The 19217-nt window shown below is 39.2% G+C and overlaps 1 protein-coding gene across 3 annotated transcripts in view; it reads left to right on the forward strand.

The window, feature by feature from the left end:
• MTMR8 (myotubularin related protein 8) overlaps positions 1-19217 on the forward strand; it is a 256913-nt gene that overhangs the window by 203564 nt on the left and 34132 nt on the right. For 2 of the 3 annotated variants that reach the window (XM_043895248.1, XM_043895249.1), the window contains one exon: positions 15183-15309. In XM_043895248.1, coding sequence (XP_043751183.1) covers positions 15183-15309 — 127 coding nt within the window. Of the gene's footprint in view, positions 1-15182; positions 15310-17597; positions 18225-19217 lie in introns of those variants that run through there. The other variant, XM_043895250.1, reaches the window with a different exon arrangement.

Here is a 19217-nt window from a genome sequence, read left to right on the forward strand (position 1 = left end):
GATCTCCAGTAGCATATTGGGCACCTACCAACCTGGGGTGTTCATCTTTCAGTGTCCTACCTTTTTGCCTTTTCATACTATTCATGGGGTTCTCAAGGCAAGACTAGTGAAGTGGTTTGTCATTCCATTTTCCAGTGGACGACATTTTGTCAGAACTCTCCACCATGACCCGTCCGTCTTGTGTGGCCCACACGGCATGGCTCATAGTTTCATTGATTTAAACAAAGCTGTGGTCCATGTGATCAGATTGGTTGGTGTTCTGTGATTGTGGTTTTCAGTCTTTGGGATTTTTTTAGAAAATCCTAACAATGCTACCAAAAGACTACTAGAGCTCATGAATGAATTTGGTAAAGATATAGGTTACAAAATTAATATACAGAAATCTGTTACATTTCTGTAAACTAAAAATGGAAGAACAGAAAGAGAAATTAAGGAAACAATCCCATTTACCATCACATCATAAAGAAAAAACAATACCTATGGAATAAAAAACCTTTACTCCAAAACCTAAGATGCTCATGAAAGAAATAGACTTCCCTGATGTTTCAGAAGGGAATCTATCTTCAATGCAGGAGACCTGGGTTGGGAAGATCCAGTGGAGAAAGAAATGCAAACCACTTCACTATTCTTGCCTGGAGAATTCCATGGAGAGAGGAGCCTGGCAGGCTACAATCCATGGGATCACAAAGAAAGAAAAAGAAGGTGACACAACCAGATGGAAATATACACCATGTTCTTAGACTCAATCAATACTATCAAAATGACTGTACTACCCAAGGCAATCTACAGATTCAGTGCAATCTCGATCAAATTACCAATGGCATTTTTCACAGGACTAGAATAAGAAACTTTAAAATTTGTATGGACACACAAAAGACCCCGAATAGCCAAAAAAAAAAATCTTGAGAAGAAAAACAGAACTGGAGGAATCAGGCTCCCTGACTTCAGACTATACCCCAAAGCTACAGTAATCAAAATGATATGGTACTGGCAAAAAAAAAAAAAAGAAAGAAAAGAAATATAAGTCAACGGAACAGGATAGAAAGTACAGAAATAAACCCACCTACCTATGGTCAGTTAATCTTTGACAAAAAGAGGCAAGAATATACAATGGAGAAAAGACCATCTCTTCAATAAGTGGTGCTGGGGAAACTGGACAGCTATATATAAAGAGTGAAATTAGAATATTTTCTAACACCATACACAAAATGAAACTCTAAATGGATTAAAGACCTAAATGTAATACTGTATACTATAAAGCATAAACAGAACCATCTCTGTCATAAATTTGAAGCACTACCTTTTGCCATCAGTCTCCTAGAGTAGTGAAAATAAACACAAAAATAAACAAAATGGATCTAATTAAGCTCAAAAGCTTTTGCCTAGCAAAGGAAACAATAAATAATATGAAAAGACAACCCAGAGGATGAGAGAAAATATTTGCAAATGATGCAACCAATGAGGGGTTAATCTGCAAAATTTACAAACAGCTCAAGCAGCTCAATACCAAAAAATAAAATTAAATTAAAATTAAAAAAAAAAAAACTATAGTTAAGATGGCAAAGGGTGATTTTCCACTAGAAGGGGCCAGCTCCTACAGCCACCCCTTCTGTGACTGCCAGATCACTATATGGAGGTTGGTGCCTGCTACTGGAGGAGATCAGAGGTAATCTTTGCAAGGGTAGCTATTTTGAAGGTGATGCCTGTTGTGGATTGTAATCTAACCCTAGTAAATATTGTAATTGCTCCACCAATTTACCAGAGAATATCCAATTTGGATTTCTCTTGTTTCTTAGGATCCAATATAACCACTCTTGTTCATCTCATACTTCACACTTAAGCAAGGACCTGGTTATAATTGGTTTGTATAGTGTAGAGGAAAGAGACATCCCTATTGATAGCAATTTTAATTTAGGCCAAATAGGGTATTGTTTGTATAATTAACAAGTGATGCTTGACTCTGAGTTTCTCTTTCATGTGTTTCTATTAAATGTAGTGCAGCTGTGACCTCTTCAATTGTTTTAACATTAGCTGTTATGGCTCATAAAGAGAACTGAACTTATACTTAACAGAGAAGAGGGTATGGCAACCCACTCCAGTATTCTTCCCTGGAGAATCCCATGGACAGAGGAACCTGGTGGGCTAAAGTCCATAGGGTCACAAAGAGTCAGACACGACTGAAGCAACTGAGCATGCACATGTGCACACATAACAGAAGCCCTCCTGACAAACAACTAGATAGACTCAAGATATAATTAAGTCACTTCTGGACTTGCAAAGTCATCATACTACATGCCATGGTGCATCCATCTATTGCTTAATAAGTCCACTCCAACATCCCAGCTGACAGAGGACATATTTGGCCTCAGGTAGTATTTTCCATTGACAGTCTGCCTAGGCCTTTATCAGTCCTAATATAGAATGGTCAACCCTATAAGCCATAAAAATTCACATCAAAAGGAATATGTGGACTGGAGTCCAAAGCTTTCTCTATTGGTCAGTCCAACCTTTCACACTAATTGTATAGGATCCTTTATTAGGCACACCATTTTTCCATTCTGAGCAACCAACTGCTTTAATTTAGCACCCATAAGGTGAATTTTATTCCTCCCCAGATCTATTCTATATGGCCAGGCAGCCTCTTTTTTACTTGGCTCCAGGGTTAGTTCTTCAAGAAGAGACTAGGACTCAGGGGCACTGAGTACAACAGTCTGTTTACCCTGCCATTACCCCTACCATACTTTGGCCTCAGACCAAACAACGGGGTGGGGGGGGGGGGAGCGGGGAGACACAACCCCATCCATCAACAGAAAGTTGGATTAAAGATTTAATGAGCATGCTCCTGCCCATCAGAAAAAGACCCGTTCAGTTCAGTTCATTAGCTCAGTCGTGTCCAACTCTTTGCGACCCCAAGAACCACAGCAAGCCAGGCCTCTCTGTCCATCACCAACTGCCAGAGTCTACCCAAACCCATGTCCATCGAGTCAGTGATGCCATCCAACCATCTCATCCTCCATCATCCCCTTCTCCTCCTGTCCTCAATCCTTCCCAGCATCAGGGTCTTTTCCAATGAGTCAACTCTTCGCATGAGGTGGCCAAAGTATTGGAGTTTCAGTTTCAGGATCAGTCCTTCCAATGAACACTCAGGACCGATCTCCTTTATGATGGACTGGTTGGATCTACTTGCAATCCAAGGGACTCTCAAGAGTCTTCTCCAATACCAAAGTTCAACAGCATCAATTCTTTGGTGCTCAGCTTTCTTTATAGTCCAACTCTCACATCCATACATGACTACTGGAAAAGCCATAGCCTTGACGAGACGGACCTTTGTTGGCAAAGTAATGTCTCTGCTTTTTAATATGCTGTCTAGGTTGGTCATAACTTTCCTTCCAAGGAGTAAGCATCTTTTAATTTCATGGCTGCAATCACCATCAGCAGTGATTTTGGAGCCCCCAAAAATAAAGTCAGGCACTGTTTCCACTGTTTCCCCATCTATTTGTCATGAAGTGATGGGACTGGATGTCCATCTGGATCTTAGTTTTCTGAATGTTGAGCTTTAAGCCAACTTTTTCACTCTCCTCGTTCACTTTGATCACGAGGCTCTTTAGTTCTTCTCTTTCTGCCATAAAGATGGTATCATCTGCGTATCTGAGGTTATTGATATTTCTCCCAGCAATCTTGATTCCAGCTTGTGCTTCCTCCATCCCAGCGTTTCTCATGATGTACTCCGCATGTAAGTTAAATAAGCAGGGTGACATTATACAGCCTTGACAAACTCCTTTTCCTATTTGGAACCAGTCTGTTTGTCCATGTCCAGTTCTAACTGCTGCTTCTTGACCTGCATACAGGTTTCTCAAGAGGCAGGTCAGGTGGTCTGGTATTCCCATCTCCTTCAGAATTTTCCACAGTTTATTGATCCACAGCCAAAGGCTTTGGCATAATCAATAAAGCAGAAATCGATGTTTTTCTGAAACTCTCTTGCTTTTTTGATGATCCAGCAGATGTTGGCAATTTGATCTCTTGTTCCTCTGCCTTTTCTAAATCCAGCTTCCCTACAATCAGTCTCTCCCATCAGGAAGCTTCAACAGCCTCTTATCCTTATCCATCAAAGAGCAGACACAATGAAAACCACTATCATAGAAAATTGACCAAACTGATCACGTGGATCACAGCCTTCTCTAACTTAATGAAACTATGAGCCATGCCATGTAGGGCTACCAAAGATGGATGGGTCATGGTGGAGAGTTCTGACAAAACGTGCTCCACTGGAGAAGGGAATGGCAAACCACTTCAGTATTCTTGCATTGAGAACCCCCTGAACAGTGTGAAAAGGAAAAAGATAGGACACTGAAATAAGAACTGCCCAGGTCTGTAGGTGCTCAATGTGGTACTGGAGAAGAGTGGACAAATGACTCCAGAAAGAATGAAGAGACAGAGCCAAAGAGAAAACAATACCCAGTTATCAGTGTGACTGATGATGGAAGTAAACTCCGATGCCATAAACAGCAATATTGCATAGGAACCTGGAATGTTACGTCCTTATGAATCAAGGCAAATTGGAAGTGGTCAAACAGGAGATGACAAGAGTGAACATTGACAATTTAGGAATCAGTAAACTAAAATGGATTGGAATGGGTGAATTTAATTCAGATGACCATTATATCTACTACAGTGGGCAAGAATCCCTTAGAAGAAATGGAGTAGCCCTCATAGTCAACAAAAGAGTCTGACATGCAGTATTTTGGGTGCAATCTCAAAAATGACAGAATGATCTCTGTTTTTTTCCAAGGCAAACCAATCAGTATCATAGAAATCTGAGTCTATTTCCCAACCAGTAATGCCAAATAATCTGAAGTTCAATAGTTCTATGATGACCTATGAGATCTTCTAGAACTAACACCAAAAAAAAAAAAGGTCCTTTTCATCATAGTGGACTGGAATGCAAAAGTAGGAAGTCAAGAGATACCTGGAGTAACAGGCAAGTGTGGCCTTACAGTAAAAAATGAAGCAGGGCAAAGGCTAACAGAATTTTGTGAAGAGAACACACTGGTCATAGCAAACACAGTCTTCCAACAACACAAGAAGTGACTCTACGCATGGACATCACCAAATAGTCAATACCTAAATCAGATTGATATATTCTTTGCAGCTGAAGATGGAGAACCTCTATACAGTCAGCAAAAACAAGACCGGGAGCTGACTGTGGCTCAGATCATGAACTCCTTACTGCCAAATTCAGACTTAAATTGAAGAAAGTAGGGAACAGCACTAGACCATTCTGGTATGACCTAAATCAAATCCGCTACAATTATGCAGGGAAAGTAACAGATTCAAGGGATAAGATCTAATAGACAGAGTACCTGAAGAACTATGGATGAAGGTTCAAAACAATGTACAGAAGGCAGTGATGAAGACTATCTCCAAGAAAAAGAAGTGCAGAAAGGAAAAATGGTTGTTTGACGAGGCCTTACATATAGCTGAGAAAAGAAGAGATGGTAAAGGCAAGAGAGAAAAGGAAAGATATACCCATTTGAATGAAGAGTTTCAAAGAATAGCAAGGGGAGATAAGAAAGCCTTCCTCAGGGATCAGTGCAAAGAAATCGAGGAAAACAATAGAATGGGAAAGACTAGAGATCTCTTAAAAAATTAGAGATACCAAGGTAACATTTCATGCAAACATAGGCACAATAAAAGACAGAAATGATATGGACCTAACAGAATCAGAAGATATTAAGAAGAGGTGGCAAGAATACACAGGAGAACTTTACAAAAAAGATCTTCATGACCCAGATAACCACAATGGTGTAATCACTCACCTAGAGCCAGACATACTGGAATGTTCAAGTCAAGTGGGCCTTAGGAAGCGTCACTACGAGCAAAGCTAGTGGAGGTGATGGAATTCCAGTAGAGCTATTTCAAATCTTAAAATATGATGCTGTTAAAGTGCTGCACTCAATATGCCAGCAAATTTGGAAAACTCAGCAGTGGCCACAGGACTGGAAATGGTCAGTTTGCATCCAATATGAAAGATAGGTAATGCCAAAGAATGTTCAAACTACCATACAATTGAACTCATCTCACATGCTAGCAAAGTAATGCTCCAAATTTTCCAAGCCAGGCTTCAACAGTACATGGACTGAGAACTTCCAGATGTTCAAGCTGGATTTAAAAAAGGCAGAGTAACCAGAGATCACATTGCCAACATCAGGTTTGATCATAGAAAAAGCAAGAGGGTTCCAGAAAGACATCTACTTCTGCTTTATTGACTATGCCAAAGCGTTGATTGTGTGGATCACAGCAAACTGTGTAAAATTCTTTAAGAGATGGGAATAACAGATCACCTGACCTGCCTCCTGAGAAATCTGTATGCAGGTCAAGAAGCAACAGTTAGAACTGGACAGGGAACAGCAGACTTGTTCCAAATCAGGAAAGGAGTACACCAAGTCTGTATGTTATCACCCTGCTTATTTAACTTATATGCAGAGTACATCATGTGAAATGCCAGGCTGGATGAAGCACAAACTGGAATCAAGATTGCTGGGAGAAATATCAATAACCTCAGATATACAGATGATACCATTCTTATAGCAGACAATTGAAGAGGCGCTAAAGAGGCCCTTGATGAAAGTGAAAGGTGAGAGTGAAAAGGCTGGCTAAAAATTCAGCATTCAAAAAACAAAGATCATGGCATCTGGTCCTATCATTTCATGGCAAATAGATGGGGAAACAATGGAAACAGTGACAGATATTAATTTCTTGGGCTCTGAAATCACTGCAGATGGTGAATGCAGCCACGAAATTATAAGAAGCCGCTCTTTTGAAGAAAAGCTATGACAAACGTAGACAGCATATTAAAAAGCAGAGACATTACTTTGCCAACAAAGGTCCATCTAGTCAATGCTGTTTTAGTACTCTTGTATGGATGTGAGAGTTGGACCATAAAGAAAGCTGAACACCAAAGAATCGATGCTTTTGAACTGTGGTGTTGGAGAAGACTCCTGAGCGTCGCTTGGACTTCAAGGAGATCCAACCAGTCCATCCTAAAGGAAACGTGTCCTGAATATTCATTGGAAGGACTGCTGCTGAAGCTGAAGCTCCAATAATTTGGCCTCCTGATGCAAAGAATGGACTCACTGGAATAGACCCTGATGCTGGGAAAGATTGAACGCAGGAGAAGGGAACAACAAAGGATGAGATGGTTGGATGGCATCACCAACTCGATGGACATGAGTTTGAGCAAGCACTGGGAGTTGGTGATGGACAGGGAAGCCTGGCTTTCTGTAGTCCATGGTGTCGCAAAGAGTCATATGCTACTGAACGACTCAACTGACCTGAGGCCTCGGGAAAAGAGATGACATATCTCTTTATCCAGCTGAGATTTGGCCCCTCCTTTTTGGCCCTCCCCTTTTGCTACTTCAATATCTCTTATGTTTGCAATCCGTTACCAGGAAAACAGGGTAAGTTATCCTCATCACTATCATGATGATACTGTGTTGCCTTTCCCTCTAGTGGAAACTTCATAGGGTCCTACCTTCCATTTCATCTCCCCCAGAAGTTTAATCTTCTACCTCATCTTTAGGCAGTGTTCTGGTGAGAAGCACCCTCTGCAGAACTCAACACATAGCTAGTTGAGCTCAGACGCACCTGTTCAGTTACTGTACAGAAATTCATCTTATTTATGGCTTGCAGATGCTGAGTGCACTTTCTCAGGGTATGCAAAGCAAGTAGGCATTAAATAACTAAAAACTGCTTATTTGGGCTATGTAGAAAATGACTGGATGGGTAAAATTTTGAGTTTGGCGCTGATGGGCTTTTCAGCTAACAGGTCCCAGCCTTCTGTGAAGAAGTAAATAATATAGAGCCATATGCAGAGGCCTTTTTTTAGCTCATTTATATAACAGCAATCTATAATAGTATAATCACTGTGGTAGTCAGTTTTTCAGTTTCCTAAAAAGCTAAACATGCAACTACCATTTGATCTAACAATTGCACTAATTGCACTTCTGGACATATATCCCAAATAAATGTAAAATTTTGTTCACAGGAAACCTATACACTAGTGTTTAGCCAAAAACTGAGAACAACCCAAGTTTCCCTCAATAAGTAAATTGTTCATATGTAAACAAACTGGTACATCAATGCCAGTGATTATTACTCAGCAATAAAGAATGAACTATTGATACATGCAACACCCTGCAGAGAATTGTAATGAAATTTTAAAGCTAATCTCAAAATATTACATACTTTATGCTTCCATTTATATAAATTTTTTGAAAGGCAAAATTAATAGTTAATGGTTAAGATAATGATTACCAAGGGTTAAGGACAGGGTTGAGGGATAGAAGGTTCAGAGCTGTGTGTGGCTATAAAAGTACAGTAGAAATATTCCTTATAAAGGAATTGTTATCTTGAATATATCATATTTGCCTAGTTGTGATATTATACTACAGTTATCCATTGAGGAAACTGGATACAGCTTTTTGGGGATTACTCTTTACTATTCCTTTTTACAATTGTAGTAAAATACACATAGCACAAAATTTATGATCTTAACCATTTTTAGGGGCTTCCCAGGTAGCACTAGTTGTAAAGAAGCCAGCTGCCAGTGCAGGCGACATAAGAGATGCAAGTTTGATCCCTATGTCAGGAAGATACTCTGGAGAAGGAAATGGCAACTCACTCCAGTATTGATGCCTGGAGAATCCCATAGACAGAGGAGCCTGGTGGTCTACCAACCATGGGGTCGCACAGAGTCAGACACAACTAAAGTGACTTAGCACAATGATCATTTTTAAGTGTACACTTTAGTAATGTTAAGTATATCTGAATTGTTCAGTCTCCAGAAATTTTTCATGTTAGGAAACTGAATCTGCACCCATTAAGTTTTCTATTTCCCTCACTCCATCCCCTGACAACTACCATTCTACTTTCTATCTCTATGAATCTGAACACTCTAGATACCTCATGAGTGGAACCATATATTATATGTTCTTTCATGCCTGGTTGATTTCACTTAGTATGATGTCCTCAAGGTTCATCCATGTAAAACTTCTGTCAGAATTTTCATTCTCTTTCAAGGCTGAGTAATATTTCATTGATTGCATATCACATTTTGTTTATCCATTCACCTGTATATAAACAACTGTATAACTTCTACCTTTTGGTTTTTGAAATTAATCCTGCTATGAACATTGGCATAAAAGTATTTTTGAGGCCCTATTTTCAAATTCTTTTGAATATATACTGAAAAGTAGAATTAATGGATCATATGGTAAATCTGTTTTTAATTATTTTGAGGAATAACCATTGTGTTTTCCATAGAAGCTATACCACGACACAAATAGTTCCAATTTCTCCACATTTTTACCAATTGTTTCTCTGTTTGCTTGTTTTGAAATTCTAGCCATTCTAACGGGTACGAGATGATATGTCATGGTTTTAGTTTCCATTTACCTAATGAGTTGGTGTGGTTCAGTCACTAAGTCATGTCCAACTCTTTGCAACTCCATGGATTGCACCATGCCAGGCTTCCCTGTCTTTCACTATTTCCTGAACTTTCCTCAAACTCAAGTCCATTGAGTCGGTGATGCCATCCAACCATTTTATCTGGTTGCCCCCTTTTCCTCCTGCCCTCAGTCTTTCCCAGCGTCAGGGTCTTTTCCAATGAGTCAGCTCTTTGCATCAGGTGGCCAAAGTATTGGAGTTCCAACTTCAGCATCAGTCCTTCCACTGAATATTCAGGGTTGATTTCACTTAGGATTGACTGGTATGATCTCCTTGCAGTCCAAGGGACTCTCAAGAGTCTTCTCCAACACCACAGTTCAAAAGCATCAATTTTTTGGCACTCAGCTTTCTCTATGGTCCAACTCTCACAAACATACATGACTACTGGAAAAACCATAGCTTTGACTGTAGGGACCTTTGTCAGCAGTGATGTCTCTGCTTTTTAATACACTGTCTAGGTTTGTCATAGCTTTCCTTCCAAGGAGCAAATGTCTTTTAATTTCGTGGCTGCAGTCACCATCTGCAATGATTTTGGAGCCCAAGAAAATAAAGTCTGCCACTGTTTCCATTGTTTCCCCATCTATTTGGCCACAAAGTGATGGGACTGGATGCCATGATCTTAGTTTTTTGAGTGTTGAGGTTTTTTTTGTTTTTTTTTTTTGTTTTTTTGTTTTTTTGTTTTTTTTGAGTGTTGAGTTTTAAGCCAGTTTTCTCACTCTCTTCGTTCACCCTCACCAAGAGGCTCTTTAGTTCCTCTTCACTTCCTGCTGTTAGAGTGGTATCATCTGCATATCTGAGGCTGTTGATATTTCTCCCAGACATCTTGATTTCAGCTTGTATTTCATACAAACCAGCATTTCACATGTTGTACTCTGCATATAAGTTAAATAAGCAGGGTGATAATATATAGCCTTGACGTGTTCCTTTCCCGATTTTGAACCAGTCTGTAGTTCCATGTCCAGTTCTAACTGTTGCTTCTTGACCTGCATACAGATTTCTCAGGAGACAGGTAAGGTGATCTGGTATTCCTGTCTCTTTAAGAATTTTCCACAGTTTGTTGTGATCCATTCAGTCAAAGGCTTTCACTTAGTCAATGAAGCAGAAGTAGATGTTTTTCTGGAATTCCCTCGCTTTTTCTTTGATCCAGTGGATGCTGGCAATTTGATTTCTGGTTCCTTTGCCTTTTCTAAATCCAACTTGTACATCTGAAAGTTCTTTGTTCACGTACTGCTGAAGCCTAGCTTGAAGGATTTTGAACATTACCCTGATAGCATGTGATACCCTAATGATTAGTGATGATATCTTTGTATGCTTATTGTCCGTATGTATCTCTTATTTGGAAAAATTGTCTATTCAGGTCCTTTTTTTAACTGGAGTATAGTTGGTTTACAGTGTTGTATTGGTTTCAAGTATACAGCATAGTGGTTCAGTTATGCATACTCATATAATTTTTTTTCTTTTTCAGATTCTTCCCTCATATAGGTTATTATAGAATATTGATTAGAGTTTCCTGTGCTGCACAGTAGGTTGTTGTTGGTTATCTATTTTATATATAGTTGTGTATGTATGTTAATCCCAGGATCGTAATTTATCCCTCCCCCTACATGATTCCCCTTTGGTAACCATTGGTTTGTTTTTGAAATCTGTGAGATCTGTGAGTTCATTTTAGTTGCCCAGTTGTGTCCAACTCTTTGCCAACCCCATAGGCTGTAGCCCAATGCCAGGGTTCTGCAGCCCAACAACACTGGAGTGGGTTGCCATTTTCTTATCCAGGGGTTCTTCCCAACCCAGGGATTGAACCTGGGGTTCCTGCATTACAGGAAGTTTCTTTACTTTCTGAGCCACCTGGGAAGCCCCTGAGTGATTTCATATGATATTTGTCTTTGTCTGAGTTCACTTAATATGATAATCTTTAGGTCCATGCCATGTTGCTGCAAGTGGCATCATTTTTTCTTTTTATGGCTGAGTAATATCCCATTGTATATATGTACCATGTCTTTATCCATTCCTCTGTCAATATTTGCTTCCATGTCTTGACTTTTGTAAATAGTGCTGCAATGAACATTGCTGTGCATGTATCTTTTTGAATTGTGTTTTTCTCTGATATATATATATGTGTGTGTGTGTGTGTGTGTGTGTGTGTGTGTGTGTGTGTGTGTATGGAGTAGGGAGTAGGATTGCTGAATCATATGGTACATCTGTATTTAATTTTTTCATGAACCTCCATACTGGCCTCCATACTGGTTGTTCCAATTTATCAGTACATTCCATCAATGCTGTAGGAGGGTACCCTTTCTTCCCACTCGCTCTATCATTAGTTGTTTGTAGACTTTTTAATGATGGCCATTCTGACCAGTGTGAGGAGATACTTCGTTGTAGTTTTGATTGGCATTTCTCTGACAATTAGTGATGTTGAGCATTTTTTCACGTACTTTTTGTATGTGTCTTCTTTGAAAAAATGTCTATTTAGATCTTCTGTTCATTTTTTAATTGGGTTGTTTGTTTTTGTGACATAGAACTGCATGAGCTCTTTGTATATTTTGGAGATTAATCCCTTGTCAGTCACAAATATTTCTTCCCATTCTGTATGTTGCCTTTTCATTTTGTTTATGGTTTCCTTTGCTGTACAAAGGCTTTAATTAGTACAAAGTTTAATTAGTCCCATATTTTAAATTTTTGTTTTCATCTTCATCACTCTAGGAGGTAAATTAAAAAATACTGCTTTGATATTCTGGTTCCTGCCCAGTGGTGTGGAGAGCTGGGTCTTGTCTCTCTGATTTGCAGGGCTGTGCTCAGGAAGACTTTAAGCTACTTCTCTGCTGATGGGTGGGCCTGTATTCTTGCCCTGTTGGTTGTTTGGCCTGAGGCATTCTAGCACTGTAGCCTACAGGCTGTTTGGTGAAGCTAATGTCCAGGAGGGCTCATGCCAATGAGTTCTACCCAGAACTGCTGCTGCCAGTGTCTTTGTCCCCAGAGTGAGCCACAGCCACCCCTGCCTCCGCAGGAGATCCTCTAATATTAGCAGGTATGTCTGGCCCAGTCACTTATATGGTCACTACCTTTTTTCTCCTGTGTCCTGGTACACACAAGAACACTTGTGCACCCTCCGAGAGTGGAGTTTGTTTCCACCAGTCCTGTGGAATTCCTTGATCAAATCCCAGTGGCCCTCAGAGTCAGATCTTCTGGGGGATTCTCCCAGTGCCAGACCATCAGACTGGGAAGTCTGATGTTGGGCTCAGAAATTTCACTCCTGTGAAAGAACTTCTGTACTATAATTGTTTAGCAGTTTGTGGGTTGCCCACCCAGCAGGAATGGGATTTGATTTTATTGTGATTGCACCCCTCCTACCATCTCCTTGTGACTTCTTTGTCTTTGGATGTAGGGTATCTTTTTTTTTGATAGGTTGTAATGTTTGTTTGTTTGTTGTTGTTGTTGCTGGTTGTTTAGCAATTAGTTGTGATTTTGGTGTTCTCATAAAAAGGTGTGAGCTCATCTCCTTCTGTTCCACCATCTTGAGCTAATCTCATGTCAGATTGTTCTACCTATGTTTTTCTCTAATTTTATAGTATCTGGCCTTAAACTTAGGTCTTTGATCCACTTTGAGTTTAATTTTTGTGTGTGGTGTTAGATAATGTTCTCATTCCATTCTTTTAAATGTAGCTGTCCAATTTTCACAGCACCACTCTTTGAAGTGGCTGTCTTTTCTCCATTGTATATTCTTGCTTCCTTTGTCAAAGACATGTTGACCATAGGTGTGTGGATTTATCTCTGGGCTTTCTATCCTGTCCCACTGATCAATATTTCTGTTTTTGTGCCAGTATGATCCATACTGTCTTGATTACTGTAGCTTCATAGTATAGTCTGAAGTCAGGGAGCCTGATTCCTCCAGCTCTGTTTATTTCAGGATTGCTTTGGCTATTTGGGATCTTTTATGTTTACATACAAATCTTAAAAATTTGTTGTAGTTCTCTGAAAAATGACATTGGTAATTTGATAGGGATTGTTTTGAATCTGTAGATTGCCTTGGGTAGTATAGTCATTTTTACAGTTTTGATTCCTCCAGTCCAAGAACATGACATATCTATCCATCTGTCTGTGTCATCTTCAATTTCTTTCATCGTTGTCTTATAGTTTTCAGAGTACAGATTCTTTTCTGTAAGTAGATTTGCCCCCAGGTATTTCATTCGTTTTGATGTGATGTTAAATGTAATTGTTTCCTTAATTTCTCTTTCTGATCTTTCATTGTTGGTGTATATGAATGGAAGAGACTTCTGTGTATTAATTTTGTATCCTACAACTTTACCAGATTCATGTTTGCCTTTACCACTGAGCCTTCCCATTTGCAATTTTATTGTCTTAGTTGTGGACTTTTCATTTCTTCCTAAAGAAGTTCCTTTAGCATCTGTTGTAAGGTTTTTTTGGTGATGCTGAATTCTCTTAGCTTTGATTGCCTGCAAAGGTTTTGATTTCTCTGTCAAATCTGAATAATAGCCTTGCCAGGTAGAATATTCTTGGTTGGAAGTTTTTCCCTTTCATCACTTTATATATATCATACCACAAGCTTCTGGCCTGCAGTTTCTACTGAAAAATCAGCTGTATATATTTATGTTGTCTGTTGCTTTTCCCTTGTTGCTTTCAATATTTTTGTTTGTTTGTTTTTAATTTCTGTCAGTTTGATTAATATGTGTCTCAGCATGTTCTTCCTTGTGTTTATCCTGTATGGTACTCTGTACTTCCTGGACTTGAGTGAGTGTTTCTTTTCTCATGGTAGAGAAGTTTTTGGCTATTATCTATTCAAATGTTTTCTAAGACTCTTTCTCTTTCTTCTCCTTCTAGGACTCCTATAATGTAAATATTGGTGCTTTTAACATTGTCCCAAAGGTCTCTGAGACTGTTCTCATTTGTTTTCATTCTTTTTTCTTTATTCTGTTTCATGGCAGTGATTTCCCCCACTCTGTTTTCTAGCTCATTCATTAGTTCTTCTGCCTCATTTATTCTGCCACTGATTCCTTCTAGTGTATTTTTTTCATCCCAGTAATTGTATTATTTATCTCTGTTTGTTAAATCTTGTAGCTCTTTCTTAAATATTTCTTGTCTCTTCTCAGTCTACCTCCATTCATTTTCCAAGATTTTGAAACACTTTTACTATCATTACTCTGAATTCTTTTAGGTAGATTGTCTACCTCCACCTGACTTAGATGTTTTTCTGCAGTTTTATCTTGTTCCTTCATCTGGAACATACTTCTCTGCCATCTCATTTTGCCTGATTTTCTGTGTTTGTGGTTTCCTTTCTGTATGCTTGCAGGACTATAGCCCTTCATTCTTCTAGTGTCTGCTCTTTGGTGGATGAGGTTGATCCTGGGGCTTGTGCCTGCCCACTAGTGGCTGGAGCTGGGTCTTATTCTTTGGGGTAGGCAGGGTATGTCAAGGGGTGTGTGTTAGAGGTGGCTATGAGCTCAGTACAACTTTAGGCAGCTTGTCTTCAGCAGAGATCTTTCTGCTAAGAACTTTACTTTTAAATTATGAGCATGTCCTGTGTTTTTAATGTTATCATAGTTACCTTACTTTTGAGATCTGCCTACCTACCAAGCTAATATTTTCTTGACATGAACAAAACATAAATAATCTATTTCTTTAGCTAAACTAACCCACTTTTTTTTTCTTTTTGTTTATTCAAGGTTCTGGTGTGGGATGTATAACCGCTTTGACAAAGGGTTGCAGCCCAAGCAGAGTATGCTAGAGAGCCTCCTGGAAATTAAGAAGCAGAGATCAATGCTGGAGGCAGATGTGCACAAACTAGAAAAGGTGAAAAGTTGAATCTCAAAAAGAGAATCTCTTACACCTTCTGAGTAGTCCTAACTCACTTGGAATTGATTTGGTACTTGTGAGAAGCAACCTGGCTGGCTTGTTATCCTCTCTGCTTTCCAAGCATCCTGTGTCTATAAAGCTCTGATGCACAGCTCTTCTTTTTTTTTTTTTTTAACCTCCCATATCAAGTGGTAAATATCACAGTCAGCTAGTTAAGCCAGTTTGTTCCCTTTTTGGATCTGGATGGAATTAGGAGGAGGAACAAGAGAGAATTTCATGGAAATAATGGAGGTATTTGTTATCCATAAAGAAAATAAGTATAACTTCTTGGGTGTACTAAGGAGAACAATGACATTGCTATTTCCAACAAGGAAAACCTTTTAAAAAATCTGATTTCCTTCCCATGCAGATGATAAACTCTGTTCATTGAATGGTTCTTTTGCTTTAGAATATGATTATGTGTTGATTTCCTTTATGATACCAGCAAAACCAAAGTCACACAGTTGTTTTTAATTAGAGTTGAACAAGTCAACAGGGATTTCTTTTTAAAAAAAATGGAAAATGCTGAACTGCTTCTGGAATCCAGAGGTCCCTAGGGTATGTTTGAAGTAAAGGGGAGGGACACTTCTTAGAAAAGAATTCTTAGAAAGGGTATGCTGCTTAGGAACTGGGCGTGAACCTCCTTTCCATCAGATAAGGCATAGCATTTCTGCTGCTCCCTGTAAGTAAACAAATATCCTTTTATTATTAAAATAAATGTATTGTGGTTGCATCAGATCCTAAACTTTTGAATGTCCTCTTGAAAAGCAACAGTCAGTTACTTAGTTCCATTAAAAAAAAAAAAAAGATGAAGACAAGTGAGGGAAAGGAAGAAAACTGAAGTATGACTTAAAATCAGGAAACAAAGGAAACAAGCAGCCCCAGGAAAGAAGCCATAGGCAGAACTGAGAAGTAAGGAACCTTTCTCCTGCCTCCTCTTTTACCTATTAGCAACCTCCTCCACAGGGTCTCCAGAGCAGGTCCTCTATTATAAACCTAGCCCTTTTACTTATTCCTGTCTAATTCCTAAGAGAATCAGATTCATTCTGTTAACAGACAGAATCATATCAACTCTCTGATTCTAAAGTTAAAAAGTAAGTAAGGCTTCCTTTTAAAATAACCAATACGATATTTTAAAGCAGTTATCCTCCAATTTAAAAAGAAGAAAAAGGAAAAAAGACAATAACTATTATTAACATTCCTTTTTTAATACAAAGATATAAAAAGCAGCCCATATTATATACAGATACCCTGTTGATGTTTTTTAAAAGGCAGTACAAGTATAAAGTTATAATATGCACAATACAAAAACATACAAAATGAAATGTTGAAAAAACTCTCCCAGCCACCTATACAGTCAGTTTCTTTCTCCAAGTGTTATCACTGTATGCATGTGTGTGTGTGTGTGTGTGTGTGTATGTATGATTTTGTGACTTCCAGGAAAATAAGAATGGTATGCTTATCCCTAAGGCAGGAGCTCTTAACTGGAGTCCATAAACCCTAGATGTCCACAGATGACCTTTAAGGGATCTGTGAAACCCCTGAAATTATCCCTAAAAACTGTTTGTATGCCATCTCATTTACTCACTTGTGCCTGCATGTGATTTTCTGAGAAGAAGTTTCATCCTTTTCTCCAGATTTTCAAAGGTGTCTGTGACCTCCTGAGAAAGCTAAGAATCACTGTTGTAAAATATCAGTGAATCATTGTGTTATCCCTGAAAGTGAAAATATCCATTGGAGACAGCATGAAGTAGTAGACAGGTCATAGACTTTGGCATTAAGGAGAGGCGGGGTCAGATCCCAGCTCTGCCACTTCATAAATGTGTGAATTTGGGTGAACTTACTTAAATTCTCTGAACCTCAGTTTCCTCATCTGTAAAATATAGCTAATACTTAACTAATAGGACTTTACCATAAAATGAAATACTATAGTGGTTGGCACATGGAAGTAATCAATGAATGTTAGTGATCCTTTCCCTTGCCCTCCCTGTTCTCAGTAATAAAATTGCATTTATCAGAAAAGGGAACTTTTATAGATACAAGACCTTTGAGGATATTTAGTGGTAGGGCTTTTAAAGCACTGTGTTAAGTGATGAATAAAAGATGCTTGAAGATAAGGAGGGGGCAAAAAGTCATTGGCTACCATATAAGTCACAGCTGACATGATCCCTATATGTCAGTGTGATATTTGCCTAGTTTTACTCCAGTTTCTAATTCTTTTCAACCATTCCTTGCCCCCATGACAGAAACTGAAAGCCCATGATGAGCCACCAGAAGAAGTCTGTACATGTTCTCAATTAGGGCATTTATTATCTCAGCACCTGGGAACTCCTTTGACAAATTCTGTCTGTTTTATGGGTATCGATGGAGACCTGAATACCTTGATGGAGAACGGCACTCTTTCTAGAGAAGGAGGCCCTCTAGTTCAGATGGGTCAAGTAAAAAGTCAGTGCACAGACCTCCACCATGACTATTATGGGATCATGGGCAACCTTAGGGCCATAAACATTTCTAGGGATGTGGGCTTCTCTGGAGACAAAGGCATCTCTGGGGTCTTGGGCATCTCTAACAACATGGGCACCACTGAGGCTATGGGCTTCTATGAAGACATCAGCATCTCTGAGACCATGAGCTTCTCTGGGAACATGGGCATCTCTGAAGACATAGGGCTCTCTAAGGCCAGCAACAAGACAGGCTTCTCTAAGCAACAGTGAGCTATCCATCTGTTTCCATTGTTAGTTATACCTACCACACCCACAATGATGCTTGTCTCAAAAAAGGCTGTGCTGCTTTTCTAACTGGATTAAATGGCTGAGGCTTAAGATTCTAGAAGGGGATTTAGGGCCTTAACTAGTTAAGCAATCAGTACATGCACGTCAGGAATTCCCTGGTGGCTCAGTGGTAATGAACCCACATGCCAATGCAGGAGATGTGGGTTCGATCCCTGGATTGGGAAGATCCTCTGGAGAAGGAAATGGCAACCCACTCCAGTATTCTTGCCTGAGAAATCCCATGGACAAAGGAACCTGATGGGCTCCAGAACATAGGGTCGCAAGAGTCAGACATGACTTAGCAACTAAACAACAAGAACAAACAACATATGCATGTCAAGCAGCCTAAAATATAGGCAAGAGAAAGAATACGTTATAGTTCTAGAATGGGATTTAGCTTTAAAAATATAATATCTTGCTTTTCAGCTGAGATATTAGATTGGTTCCATTATTCCATTTCCCTTAAAGGTCAGTCTCCCTTACTTTTCCACCCTTACTATTCTAGCAGGAGAACAAGTAGAAATACTGTCACAGTGAAGAATTAAGATCCTGTTGAAGGGATGGTGTGCAAAGGTAACTGAATTGCAGAATGACTTGTGCAAAATTTTACTTAAAGATATATATAGTCATACAATGTAAGCTCACGTTATTGCCAGTAGAGACCCCCAACATTTGCCTGAGAAATAAATCAAAATGGTACATTGGTACTTGGTGGTTTAGAACATACAAGGAAAATTTTCCCAATTCGCTCCCTAGCCAGGTCTTATAATACTCACTTAGCCAACTCCCTTTTTTATAGATGGCCCATCAATAAACTTGAATCCACTACATTCTAAAATGATCTATTCCAAAACAGTGGGGTCTGAATTAATAATGTTGATCAATAGCATTTTCAACATCAGTTCAGGAGACAACTGAAAATCTTAGTGCTTTAGACCCTGGCTTATACATGGCATATGTGCCCACCTAAGTTTTCCTAAAACAGGACTCTTCTTAGGTCTTTTTTTTTTTTTTTTGGCCATACCACATGGCCTGTGGGATCTTAGTTCTCTGTGCATGGATCAAACCCATTCCCTCTGCAGTGGAATCATGGAA

The sequence above is a fragment of the Cervus elaphus genome, chromosome X (assembly GCF_910594005.1).
Source record: "Cervus elaphus chromosome X, mCerEla1.1, whole genome shotgun sequence".
Taxonomy (NCBI): Eukaryota; Metazoa; Chordata; class Mammalia; order Artiodactyla; family Cervidae; genus Cervus; species Cervus elaphus.